The sequence below is a fragment of the Hemiscyllium ocellatum genome, chromosome X, assembly GCF_020745735.1.
Source record: "Hemiscyllium ocellatum isolate sHemOce1 chromosome X, sHemOce1.pat.X.cur, whole genome shotgun sequence".
Taxonomy (NCBI): Eukaryota; Metazoa; Chordata; class Chondrichthyes; order Orectolobiformes; family Hemiscylliidae; genus Hemiscyllium; species Hemiscyllium ocellatum.
The window spans coordinates 11,454,012-11,467,954 of record NC_083453.1 but is presented as its reverse complement, the minus strand read 5'-3'; the positions used below and the strand labels follow the sequence as shown (position 1 = coordinate 11,467,954).

At 42.3% G+C, this 13,943-nt stretch overlaps 1 protein-coding gene across 3 annotated transcripts in view; it reads right to left on the bottom strand.

Moving 5' to 3' along the window:
* Nucleotides 1-230: 230 nt before the first annotated feature.
* The window catches only part of naca (nascent polypeptide associated complex subunit alpha), a 32,644-nt gene continuing 18,931 nt past the window's right edge, over nucleotides 231-13,943 (bottom strand). For all 3 annotated transcript variants that reach the window (XM_060821184.1, XM_060821186.1, XM_060821183.1), the window contains 4 exons: nucleotides 13,694-13,840; nucleotides 6,627-6,755; nucleotides 537-659; nucleotides 231-358 (listed from right to left, as the gene is read on the bottom strand). In XM_060821184.1, the coding sequence (XP_060677167.1) occupies nucleotides 344-358; nucleotides 537-659; nucleotides 6,627-6,755; nucleotides 13,694-13,840 (414 nt within the window). In that variant the 3' untranslated portion in view covers nucleotides 231-343. The remainder of the gene's footprint in view (nucleotides 359-536; nucleotides 660-6,626; nucleotides 6,756-13,693; nucleotides 13,841-13,943) is intronic.

Here is a 13,943-nt window from a genome sequence, read left to right as displayed (position 1 = left end):
GTGAGTTTAATTTGAATTACATGGGTGGAATTTGTAAGGAATAATTGATAAATTGCAACAGTGATCTTAATACTGCAGTTGAAAGCTGTTTTACCCATAACAAAAAACATTGACAGACTCCAACGTTTGCAGAAGCGCAAACCACAGATTTATACCAATCTATGTCATCTCTCTTCAAGAGCCCTTTTTAGTACTCAAATTTACACAAGGAAAAGACACACCACTCTTAATGAATTTAACTATTTCAAGCCACATTTATTTGAGATTTATCTATATAAATGGTACAAATGTACTGAAGCTGCACCAAAAAGGGACTGTTACCCACTCCTGCATTTTCTGACGCTTACATCGTCAACTCCTGCAAAAATAAAAGAATAAATATCAGAATCTTGCAATATTCAGCATAGTCAATCATAACGAGTAAAGCTACAACAGTAAAATAAATTTAGAAACTACTACTCTTCATATTAATGTTAGCATTAACTTTTAAAAAATGCAATAAATTCAACCATTAAAAATGTAAGCAAGCAACTCACCATAATAGCATTTACAATATCATTGTTGTTATTTTTCAACGCTCGGACAGCCTTGGCCCTCGACACGTTGGCTTGGGACATAACTAGTTCTATGTCCTTAACCTCCACACCAGTCTCATCAACCTATAAAGAAATTAAGGAGTTATTTCCATTTTCTACATTTGTCTCCCTTTAAAACAGGGCCACTACCATTCCCAACCCCAAGAAAAGAAATAGCAAGGTGAAAATATACCCATCTACATGATAACGTTTGCAACAGCATATGACAGCATTCTTAAATTTAAAATACGCAAGATTTCTGGACATTTGTAGGTCAACAAACTGTCCATAGGCGCTCTCTCCATGGATGCTGCCTGACCCACTGCGATCGCCAACATTTTTTTGTTTTCAGTGCAGATCCCAGCATCGGCAGTAATGTGCTCCTACCCATTTTTAGGCAATCCCTGGATTGTGAAGAGTTCTATTCTTCAATCCATTTGCAAGTTGGAACACATGCAGTACGATGTAAAGGAGCCACTTGAACATACGGGAAATATTTGCATGTCAGATCTTTAAAATTACACCCGTACATGATTAGGATAGATTAGATTTGATTAGATTACTTAGTGTGGAAACAAACCCTTCGGCCCAACAGGTCCACACCGACCCGATGAAGTGCAACCCACCCAGACACAGGGAGAACGTGCAATCTCCACACAGTCAGTTGCCTGAGGTGGGAATTGAACCCGGGTCTCTGCATGGGACTGTATTTGCTTTAACTGATAATCAAATCCAGATTTAATGCAAATAGAACGACTCAAGTTTAAGTTTGAGGGGATAGCATGATGGCAGAGTGGTTAGCACTGCTACCTGACAGCACCAGGGATACAGGTTCAATTCCAGCCAAGGGTGACCGTGTGCAGAGTTTCCATGTTCTTCTCATGTCTGTGTGGGTTTTCATTTTTCCAGTTTCCTCCCACAGTCCAACGATGTGCAGGTTAGGCAGATTGGCCATGCTAAATTGCCCATAGTGTCCAAGGATGCACGGTTAAATGAATTAGCCAGGGGAAATGAAGGGATATGGATGGCATAGGAGTCGAGGTGGGATGCTCTCTAGAGAGTTGATGCACATCTCTTTCCACATTGCCGGAGTTCTATGACTTAATGCCAATAAAGCCCTCAAATATCAGTTCAAATTAACAAATGGACACCCAAGTATATTCCTGCTTCTTTAAGGCATGGCCTCTATTTCCCCCTCCCCATTGGGCCAAAGCAATTTTAAAAAAATGTTGTGGGTTATGCACAATAGGTAGAGTTCAGGCTTATTGCCTTCAGTCAACAGAATTAGGCAATTTCTTCCAAAGGTCAAAGTACTTCAATATTATTAAGGTCAGTTGTGTTGCTGTCCATAAGTGGATAGCCTGCTAACATTCAGTTGAGGACTACAGACTGGGGACTTGAGTCTGAATCCCACCATGGCAGATGGTGAGATTTGAATTCAACAACAGAAATTCTGGCTTAATAGGGACCTTGTAACCATTGTTGTTTGTAGTAAAAACCCACCTGGGTTCGCTCATGTCCTTCAGGGAAGGAAGTTTGCCACCATCATCAGGTATGGCCTATATGCAAGCCCAGACTAATAGCAATATGGCTGATTCTTAACTGGGCAATTGGGGATGGACTGATATTGCTGGCTAACCCTGTGACATCCGTAACTGATGAACTAATAAGAAAAGATTGTGAAGTAGATCATATTGTTATTATTTGGGAATTTTGATTCAATAAATGCAGGAAAAATGAATTTTAATTCTCAGTTCTGCAAAGGAAAGCCATTTTGAGCAGTGAACTAAAGACAGCTTTTATTCAAAAGTGTGCGACTGAAGTTAATCACTTGATTTAATAAGTTAATTGTAAATGTTTACAAAGTTGAGTTAAGGCTCTTGAGATGCAGTGGTCGTGTTCCCGCCTCTGGGCCAGGAGATTCAAGTTCAAGAGATGTGTGTCATAATTTTTTTTTTAAAAAATCAACCTGTTCAGAGAAATCTACAAACTTGAGTGATGATCAGGGTTCATTCAGAATGGGTCATCCTACCAGAAAGACAGTATTAAGTTTGCAGAGAAGGGAAAAAAAGTGAACAAGGAGTAGGCCATTCAGCCCCTTGAGCCTGTTCTGCGATTTAAGGCAACTCTATTGTCACCTCAAAACCTGCAGTCCCACCTACTCTGCTAATCTTCCACAATATCTCAAGCTACTTCAGTCCGGGTGATTCAAGATGGCGGCAACCCAGTATGTCTGCCCTGCCGAGCTCTGCACCAGAACCCAGACAAAGTGGTGCACTCACCCTCCCTTTATTACCCAATGTGGTAGAAATAGTCATTTTTTAAGCCCCAGAATTGTTCAGTGTTAAACTGGTTACGAAAATGACCAAAGGGAAGAAACTGCGAGGATCGCAGCAAGCAGGGCACCCCTTGCAACAACAGACACTCCCATGGCCTCCACGCTCGCCTCAGGTGACTTGCCTGTGGAGCAGAGCCAGGTTTCGGAGTTTGAGAAACTCCGAGAAGATCAATTCAACGATGGAGGAGACTCAAGCCAGTTTTGAACCGATCTGTCATGCTGCAGAAGCATGACCAGGAGATCCAGCGTCTCCAGCAGTGTGTCGTGGAGGTGGAGCAATGGACTGCGGTTTCCGAAACCGCGGCAGGATCCTCGGCAGGTCGGGTCCAGGCCTTGGAATGGCAGGTATAGGCCTTGGAGCAGGTTGACGACCTCGAAAATAGTGGCTGTCGGAAGAACACCCATCAGGTGGGGCTTCCAGAACGGGAGGAGGAAGGCCAGCTCGTCAACTTCTTGGAGCAGTGGCTCCCGCAGTTTTTGAAGCTGGAAGTCGAGGCAGGCCAGGTGTGGGTCGAGCAGGCCCATAGGGTCGCAGTGTGTCGGCCTGGGTCGGACCAGCGCGCCTGCCTAGTCCTAGTGAGACTCCAGCACTACAGAATTCAGCCACAGAGGGTCCGTGTTCAATGCTGACTCACAAGAAAGGGCAAAGGACTTCCTGGATGCTTTAAAAAAAGACTGGCTGGCTTGAATAATATGGACAATAATGCTTATTTTGTTCTTCTGTAATTTGCCTCATTTACCTAGTTGTCGAGGGAATTTAAAAAAATATATGTGGGGGTCATAATTGTTTTCTTCCCCCTTTTTCTTTCTCCTCTTCAGTCATCCTTTGTTCTTTTTTAAAAAAAGTCATCATTTCCTTTTGTTTTTCTCTTCTGGCATGGGATGGTGGGGTGGGGGAGTTGGGGGGAGGTTATATATTTTTGTTCTACCAGGAGTGCCTAGAGTTACAATATGGATGAGATGGGTTGAGTGTCACGGACTGTTTCACATGGCTATGGCTAGCCATTCTTTTAAATGGTGCACCTGGAACATTAAGGAGTCATTCACCAATCAAGAGAAAACAAGATACTTTCAAGCCTTAGAAAAGAGAGGGGGTCGATGTAGCCTTACTGCAGGAAACACATTTAACTGAGAAGGAGCACTTGAAGTTGCAGCAGGGTTTGGACAGGTGTTTTTCTTATCCTTTAATTCAAAAAGTAGAGGAGTTGCTATACTTATCCAGAAGAATCTCCCAGTTCAACTGTTAGACCAAATTAAGGATGAATATGGGTGGTTTATGATTCTTAAAGCTTTAATACATGGAGAGGAATATGGGATTTTGAATGTACATTGCCCTCCCGCCACATCCCCTCAAATTTTTAGTGGATGCGCTTTCCAGGTTGATGGCCCTTGGGGCGCGCCATGCGGCTTTAATCAACTTATTGATTCCAAAGTGGACAGGACACCTTGAGGCCTTGCAGGTATGTCCCTGCAATCCAAGCAGTTGATGGACCCGATCAGGGAGCTGGGATTAGTGGATGCGTAGAGATATCTTCACCCCAAAGGTAGGGATTTCACCTTTTTTTTAATCCATTTAAGTGCTATACCAGAATTGACACGTTTTTGTACCATTAACCTTTTTGAAATCGGTGCTGTCTTGCAGAATCGGGAACATAGCCATTTCTGATCATGCAGTGGACATGGAGGTCAAGGCCGGTGGTAACAGGATAGGCTCGCGACACTGGCACAAGTTTGTAGAGTATTTTTCATGGAAATTTAAAATCTTTTGGGTCATTAATTTGAGTAATCCATTGGTGCTCTGGGAGACTGCCGAGACCTATGCACGGGATTAGATTATTTATCACTCAGCGACCCAGAAGCAGCAAAGGGGATAGCAGCAGCATTTGCTTGAGGCAGCTGAGTTAGCATACTTTGACAGACTGTCTGTAACCAAGTTGCAGCGGATTACAGCCCTCAGGGCTACTTTGAATGCTGCGCTCACCCAGACAAAGAGGGAAATCTCTTTTGTGAAGCAGAGATTATTTGAGTATGGTGATAAACCCGGTAGATTCTTCGCATACCTGGCCAGCAGTGGAGTCAGAAATATGAGCTATCTAGGAGGGACCTCTTTTGTTCCTTTCAGGTCACAGGCTTTCTACAGAAAAAGACTACATTGATGGTTAGTCCCTGTAAGGCGGATATGGAGAGAAGAGCACCCATAGACCGGAGCACACTCTCGGTCAGCACCTCTATCACTTGTTTCAAATTCAAAAAGGTTGATGGTACAAAAGCGTGTCAATTCTGGGATAGCACTTAAGTGGATTAGAGAATAAGATGAAATGTTTCGAAGGACATTGAGCGGCTATCTGGAATCTGGACTCAGGAAGTACAGATGCAAATCTTGTCAGAGGTGTGACAGGAATTTTGGGAGAATGCAAGGAAGATTTAGATTTGTAACAGGATGCAGACTATGCAACTGAAGGTAATCCACAGTGCTCATCTGGCATCAGAGCCGCCCCAAATGTAAAACAGATGTTGACACTCTTACTCAGCTTGTGGCATGACCACAAGCATCACAGGTATTGAGGTGCCATAGCGAGTGTTTGGAAGAGGTCTTGGGAGCGGAGGTTAAGTTGGATCTCCCTGTGTCCCTCCTCTCGGGTTTGCCAATCTCCCCTCTTTGGAGATGCATGGGAAGGGAGAGAGAGCGAGAGCGATTTACCTTGGTTCAATTTAGTTTTTTTTCCTCTTATTTATTGAATTGTAGTTTTTGTAGGTTTTTTTCCTCTCTCCTCAGAGGTTTGTGGAGTGCAGTAGTAGTTTGTTTTCTGTTACTGTCATTACATTATACGGTTGTTATACTGTTTTGTAGTGATTTTGTAAAAAATTTAAAATCTTCTTTCCCCAATAAAAAGGTTTACAAAATAAAACTACTTCAGTCTGAGGAGGAGTAAAACAGTCAGTTGAATAAGAAATTGAAAATGGTGATATTTCACTGGGATTGAGCAACTTTCTAGGATATTACTGAGGAAAAAGGATTTAATATTTATTTTTTCTGGTTTACGTCAAGATCTTCTATATTAACCTTTTGACTTTGTGTAATAAACAAGAGTATGTTCAGTGACTGGACTACTATAGTAACCAAGCTAGGTTTCAGTCACAGCCAACTTGTCCAATGTTACCATTAGCCGAGATCATAAGATGAACATTTACTGAAGTTAAGCATTAAAAAGGTAATAGTGCCAAAGAACCCAAGTTCCTTCAGGAGGACTAGTGATACTCTTGATAAAAACTGCACTATTACATATTTAAAATATTGAAAATTTACATTGGGCCAACCACGAAGGGACAGAGTGACTAAAACACAGGGTGAAAGGTGATTCAAAGAAGAATAGGAATCTGGAATTCTTCCCTGACAAACCCATGTTTCCACGCCACCCCCCCCGCAAAAGACATCGAGACAGAGTCCAACAAACAGTTCAAAGCAGAGGTAAACAAGATAAGATTGTTATGACAAGGGTATTAAAGATTACAGAATGCAGGTAGGTAGATTAAGGGATAACAATCTATTCTTGTTTGACATCCCCAAGGCACACGCATGATCATTACTTACATGTACAAAGTCTGTTTGGACCCAATACGAAACTTGCAATCCCAGATTAGATATGGGCAGTACCAAGTACCATGCTGTTTTCCGGAGCCACATGATAATAACAGAAAATATACATACATACCTCCTCCTCTTCGCTTTCCTCTTGTACAGTTGGAGTCTGTGTGTTTTCTTGGATATTGGCAACAGATTCTCCCTGTACCTTGAATTTCTCTGCAGCAGCCAATTGAGCTTGCTGAGATAAATCTTCAATCTAAGCAGAAACACAAGTTATTGTCACTGTACAAAAGCTACTTTAATCGTTGCAAGAAAATACTCTTTAAAAACAACAGCCGCAGTAGAAGAAGAAAACAGGATTGTCAAACGTGAAATAAGCACTCAACCAGCATTGGTATATTTAAAAGAAAAGCAGGCAACCCACTCCAGGAATAAGATTCATACCCATAATGAATTACAAAGCAAAAAAAATGTACATGAAACGGAGCCTTTCCTGCTTTGTGCATCATCTAGTCTCTCCGCCTTTCTAAATACAGAGGAACCTCAATTATCCGAAGGAGAGCTTGAGGTCCCGATAGAAACATTATATCAAAGACACGTTTCCAACACTGATCACGTCTTTAGTTTATAATGATTAAACAGGCACTGTCTCCAAATGACTGACCTCCCACCCTTTCTCTGGAGTTCTACAGAGGGGAGTATCCTAAAGCCATACCTTCCCCAGCTAATCTCGCCAACACTGTCCTGTACATGATAAAGGTGGATTTGTGTGCGTGTTTATTTGCAGCAGCAGCAGTCTTGTTGTTGATGTCCAGTCCAGCTGTCCTGGAGAGAGGAGGATTGGGGGGAGGGGGGCTGGCAGTGGACTGCGTTGGATAGGGTTGGGGTCAGGCGGGAGGGGGCCAGTGTTGGACCGGTGACAGGGGGGCAGGGGCTCACACGCAGTGTGCTGCTGCCTCGTCCCCTGGACAGGGTGCAGACTTTAAAAACTCCAAGCCTCAGAGGAAAGGCATTCATTCGGTTAAATCGATTGCCCCAACGAAATAGTGCTCGACCATCTCTTTTGGATAATAGAGGTTCCTTTGTATTATATGATTGACCCAGGCCAAAGGACAGGGATGCAGTGAGCCAACTGTTGAGTAAAGGGTACATTAAAGAGTTCGAGGGGGGGATCCAAGATGACGGCGACCCAGCAAGACTGAGTCCACAGTGCTCTACCCAAAACTTGGGAAAAGTGGGCTATCCACCCCCACCACACTCACTAAACCATTTATAATAGTTGTTAACCTTAAATAGTTACCTATTAGTACATTTAAATAGTCTAATACTAGCTGGAAAATGAGTAAAGGGAAGGGAACAGGCGGCTCTAAGAAAGCAGGGACCCCTCCCCCACCCTCTCCCTCTTCAGCTGCAACAAAGGTGTCTTCAGCTACTTCAGGAGATTTACCAACGAAGATGAGCTTTGAGGAGATGTTTGCCAGGTGGGAGGCTAAGATTGATGCTTTTATCGATGAGTCTCGGCAGAGCAGAGAAGCACTATCAGCCGAGCTGCAGAAGCAGGGCAGAGACATTCAGGAATTGGAGTGCCGAGTCAGAGAGGTGGAGTCGAAGGCCGCAGCCTCAGAGACTGGGATAAAATCAACAGCCGACCACATCCGTTTTCTCAAGAATCGAGTCCAGAACCTAGAAAACCACATTGATGACCTCGAAAATCGATGTCGTAGAAAAAATATTCGGTTGTTGGGCCTTCCCGAGCAGGAAGAGGGAGGCCAGCTGACAGCATTCTTAGAGCATTGGCTGCCACAACTTTTAAATCTGCAGGCTGGATCAGGCCAGGTAAGGGTAGAATGGGCCTACCGGGTCACAGTACGTGGGCCCGGATCAACCCAGCGCCCACGCCCGGTCCTGTTCCAGCTGCAGAGCTATAGGGAGAGGCAGATGCTCCTGGAAGCCTCAAGAAATCTGGGAAAAGATCCCCAAGCTATGACCCACAAAGGATCCAGGATCATGCTGTTCCAGGACTTCTCCCCAGCTTTGGTCCGAAAGAGGAAGGCATTTGATGAGGCGAAGAAGCGTTTAAGGGACTTAAATATCCAGTACTCCTTACGATATCCAGCGACGCTACGCCTTAGCCACGAAGGATCCATATATAACTTCGGATCACCGGAGAAGGCTAAGGAATTCTTGGACTCTCTTAAATAAGCTGTAAGAGAGTGTGGACGCTGGTCTGCCTTTCCCATTATTTTGGTTTACATCCCTTCATCTTTTCTTATCTTTCCCCCTATGTGTGTATGTATATATATATGTTGGGGCGTTTGGTTAATGTTGATGGGCGGAGGTGGTTACCTTATTCTATTTTACTTCTGTTTTTAGGAGCGGGGTTGTTTTTCTTTCCCCTGTTATTTTGTGGTATTATATTTAAGTATTACGTGTTGAGATTGTAATCTTATAGTTATATATGGTATTAATATTCCCAAATATATTTAGATGTGGGTGTGGGTGGGGGTGGGGGTGGGGTGTTCACTGTTAACTCTAGCTTTATATTATATTTGAATTCTCCTCATTTTATTGAGGAACACCTGGGTCAAGGGTGGGGCACTGGTTGGAAGAGGGTAAGATGGACTGTGGGAGAGGAAGTGACGCTCCCTGGGAACAAGGGAGAAAATCTCCAATTCGGAATGTTTTATATTTTTTATACTTAGAAAGAGTTTTTTGTTATATTGTTTTGAGTGTATCAGAGAATCTTTACTTTTGTAAATCTTGTATGCTCCATGCTCGGGATGTTCTAGATAGGGTTTCCCCTCCCGAGGGGTCTCGGATCTGTCCAGATGATTATGGCTGAACAGTCGGTTAAGTGGTGCACCTGGAATGTCAGGGGGAGTAATTCGCCAGTTAAAAGGAAGAAAATATTATCAAATCTTAAGAAGGAGAGAGTTGATATAGCTCTCCTACAGGAGACACACCTGTCGGATAAAGAACACTTAAAATTACGACAGGGCGGATTTGATCAGGCCTTTTTTTCCTCTTTTAATTCAAAAAGCAGGGGAGTCGTTATCCTTGTCCGGAAGAACTTCCCTTTGAAAATTCTAAATCAGATAAAAGACGAATCTGGACGATATATTTTGATTAAAGCCCTCACAAATGGAGAGGAATATGGGATCTTAAATGTATACTGCCCCCCGGCACACCCCTTTAAATTCATAACGGAAGCTTTTTCAAAACTGATGGCCTTTGGTGCCCGTCATACAATTATAGGGGGAGACTTTAATTGTATTATGGATCCGGAAATAGACAGGATTCCCAAGAGTGCCGCTGGAGTATCTCCCAGATCTAGACAACTGGCGGACCTGAATAAAGAATTAGGATTGGTAGATGTATGGAGATGTCTCCATCCACAGGGTAGAGATTTTTCTTTCTACTCTAATCCACATAAATGTTACACAAGAATTGATATGTTTTTGGCCCCATCGATTTTTCTAAACTCTATAGCAACCTGTAAAATAGGTACTATAGCAATCTCTGACCATGCCGCTGTATACATGGAAACTAAGGTAAAGAACAATGGGACATCTGCTCGGCATTGGCGTATGGACCCCTTCCTGATAAAAGATAGCAAATTTTTAAAGTACTTCTCCCAAGAACTTAAAACGTTTTTAGAAATTAATACTGGTACGGCTAGTAATCCGTCAATGATGTGGGAGACCATCAAAGCTTATGCACGAGGTTTGATCATCTCCTATTCAGCGACCCAGAGGAAAATGAAGGGAGAGCAACAGCGTCTGCTCGAAGCTCGCCTAAAAGCAGCCGAAACAGCATACGCTGATAGACCTTCTATCACAAAATTGCAGAGGATTACAGCTCTTAGGACAGCTTTAAACACCGCGCTTACTCAAACGGCTAAAAGGGAAATATTATTTGCGAAACAAAGATTATATGAATATGGCGACAAACCGGGTAGATACTTAGCATTTCTTGCAAAGAAAAAGAAAGCCCCTCAAACTATTCCGACCATCAAGGAAAGTACAGGTACCCTGACTCATGATCATAAAAAGACCAATGCGACCTTTAAAGAATTTTATTCCGAACTATATAGATCGCAGGATTGTGAAGATAGGATTAGGAGGATGCAGTCATTTTTTAAAAATTTGACCTTCCCGGGCCTGACTCCGGAACAGGTGTCGGCCCTAAATACCCCTTTAACAGTCCAAGAAATACTTGAGGCAATTAGGCAACTTCAGAGCGGAAAAGCACCGGGCCCGGATGGTTTTCAAGCTGAATTCTATAAAGAATTTACAGGAATATTGGTTGACCCACTTATGGATATGTATAATTTTGCACATAGTCAGGTCTGTCTCCCGCCCACGCTGAAAGAAGCAAATATTTCTCTTATCCTCAAAAAAGGAAAAGACCCAGAAGATTGTGCATCTTACAGACCAATATCCTTACTAAATGTAGACTTTAAAATTCTCTCAAAAATGTTAGCACTAAGACTAGAAAGGGTACTGCCATATATTATAAAGGAGGACCAGACGGGATTTATTAAGGGCCGCAGATCATCCAATAATATCAGAAGGGTCTTGAATATGATCCAAGCCTGTCATCAGGGAAAGATACCAGGAGTAGTAATTTCATTGGATGCGGAAAAGGCATTTGATAGGGTTGAATGGTCATATTTATTTTACACATTGGAAAGGTTTGGCGTTGGACAGGTGTTTACCAAATGGGTTTCAACATTGTATAATGACCCCAAAGCAGCTGTTATTACTAATGGGTTAAGATCGGATGGCTTCAGTGTGGGTAGGGGCTGCCGTCAAGGATGTCCCCTCTCACCATTGTTGTTTACACTGATAATCGAACCATTAGCAGAAGCCATCCGGACTGATCCTAATATAATGGCCCCGAGGATTGGTACAGGTAAACACAAAATTACCCTCTATGCAGATGACGTTCTCTTATTCCTCAGTAATCCTTTAATGTCAGTGCCTCGTCTAATTCAAGTTATTAATACATTTAGTGCATTCTCAGGCTATAAAATTAATTTTTCAAAATCGGAAGCCATGCCAATGGGTGGTCTGGCTATGATACCCCACTTAATGGACGGATCCCCTTTTCCCTTCCGTTGGTCCCTGGAGGGCTTCTTATATTTAGGTATTTTTATCACGCCAGTATTTGATCAGCTGTATAGGGCTAATTTTGTACAATTAATGGAAAGGATAAGGCAGGACCTCCAGCGATGGAGAGACCTTCCGATTTCCTGGCTAGGGAGAATAGCATTAATTAAAATGAATGTTCTGCCCCGTCTCTTATATCCTATGAGAATGCTCCCGCTGATGCTGCCAAGGCTAGCCCTACGTAAATTATATAGCTGGTTGGGCTCCTTTATTTGGAACCATAGACGGCCCCTTATTAAGCTGAAGAAGCTACAGCTTCCACAGGCAAGGGGAGGACTGGACTTCCCAGACTTTAGGAAATATCAGTTAAGCTCCCTACTAAGTTACATAGCTGATTGGGTTTCATCTGATCCACAATCAATTTGGCTGGATATCGAAGCCTCCCAAGTAAAATACCCACTTATTAACCTTTTATTTTTAGATAAGAGGAAAATCATTACAGACCACTGTAAAAATCCCATAATATTAAACACAATTAAGGCCTGGAATATAATGCGGCAAAATGAGGGTAACTCACATAAAACATCCCCCCATGCACCAATAGTAGGCGCATGGGGATTCCAACCGGGGATTACAGATGCCACCTTTAAACTCTGGAGATCCAGGGGCATCTCATGCTTAGGGGACCTATTTAAAGATGGGATCCTGATGTCCTTTGAGCAGCTGCGTCTGAAATTCGGAATACCTAATGGGGATCTCTTTCGATACTTCCAAGTTCGAGATTATATACAGAGGAAGACTACATTAATAGATAGTCTTTATAAATCAGACAGAGAACGTAATGTCTTACGACCAGCGGGGGCATCCTCCGTTAGTACTATATACCATTTGCTACATGATGGAGTCTCAGGAGACATGGATGACCTGCTTAAAACATGGGAGCAGGACTTGGGGCTAGAAATCTCTGAGGATATGTGGAATGACATTTGGGAAAATGCTAGAAGAATTGCTATCTGTAACAGAACTCAGGCTATCCAACTAAAGATACTTCATAGGGCCCATATAGCTCCGGCTCGACTGGCAAAATTTAAGGCAGGAGCATCTCCAATGTGTCCCAAATGCAAAATAGAGGTGGGTACTCTTGTACATTGTCTGTGGACTTGTCAGAAAATCCGCAGATACTGGACTAAAGTGGCAAATACCCTGACAGAAATTTTAGGAACGGAAATTAGGGTGGACCCTGTATCTCTCCTTTTGGGCTTTTCGAACCTCTCATCTCTGGATATGCATGGGAAGAGACTATTTTCTATTCTCTCTTTCTGTGCAAGGAAAAATATTTTGGTGAACTGGGTGGCTGAGGGCCCCCCTGGACTTTCAAATTGGCACAGATTAATTATGGAATATATCCCCCTTGACTTCCTCACAAATATGGTGCACCGAAAGACTGAATTATTTTATAAAATATGGCAGCCCTTTTTGAATTATATAAATGCAGATATTTCGGCTATCCTAACAAGGGCTTTTATTTAGTGAAGATTTCAGACCGGGCTGCTCCGGGGCCCCTTGGGAGAGGAATCCTGCGCGAATACGGGTTTTATTATATTTGATGTTTATACATTCCGAGCATGTAAGAGACTTATGTATACACTCTGGTTAGTTATAGGTTAGATTAGTAGAAAGTTGAGTTTTTTTTTCTTTCTTTTTTCGTTTCTTTTTTTTCTTTTTTTGTTTTCTTTCTTTCTCTTTTCTTTGTTAAATTATGACTATTGTATATATGATTTAATTGTACACCAATGTTTGTATTTGAGAGTTTTGTTTATTTTTGTAAATTTGCAAAAATGTTAAATTTCAATAAAAATATCTACAAAAAAAAGAGTTCGAGGGAGGGGTACTAAAATGCTGTTACAGGGTAGCTTTATTGATTATTTCTGATAGCACTAAGGAGACAAAATTAGCCATGCCTGTAATAAGCCTTAACAAGGTCACAGATTCAGAACAGGACCTTCATTCCAGACTCATTTTGCTGGAAAGTCACCCAAGATCAATAAAAAGCCCCAATATTACAAACGTAAGTTAAATGTACCTTCGCTTCGCCAAAAACAATATAGGTATCTGATGCCGGGCTCTTGTAGACATCTGGTTTTGTGATGACAAACAAAATGTTTTTAGATTTTCTTATCGTGACTCTGGTTACTCCAGTAACCTGGCGAAGCCCTAGTTTTGACATTGCCTGTAAGGAAAACAAGGACTTTCAGGAACGTTCTAGTTACATCAATCTTTCTAATTTTGCAGTGAATTAACAGCTTTTTAAACAAAAAAAGACTGAAAGTCTG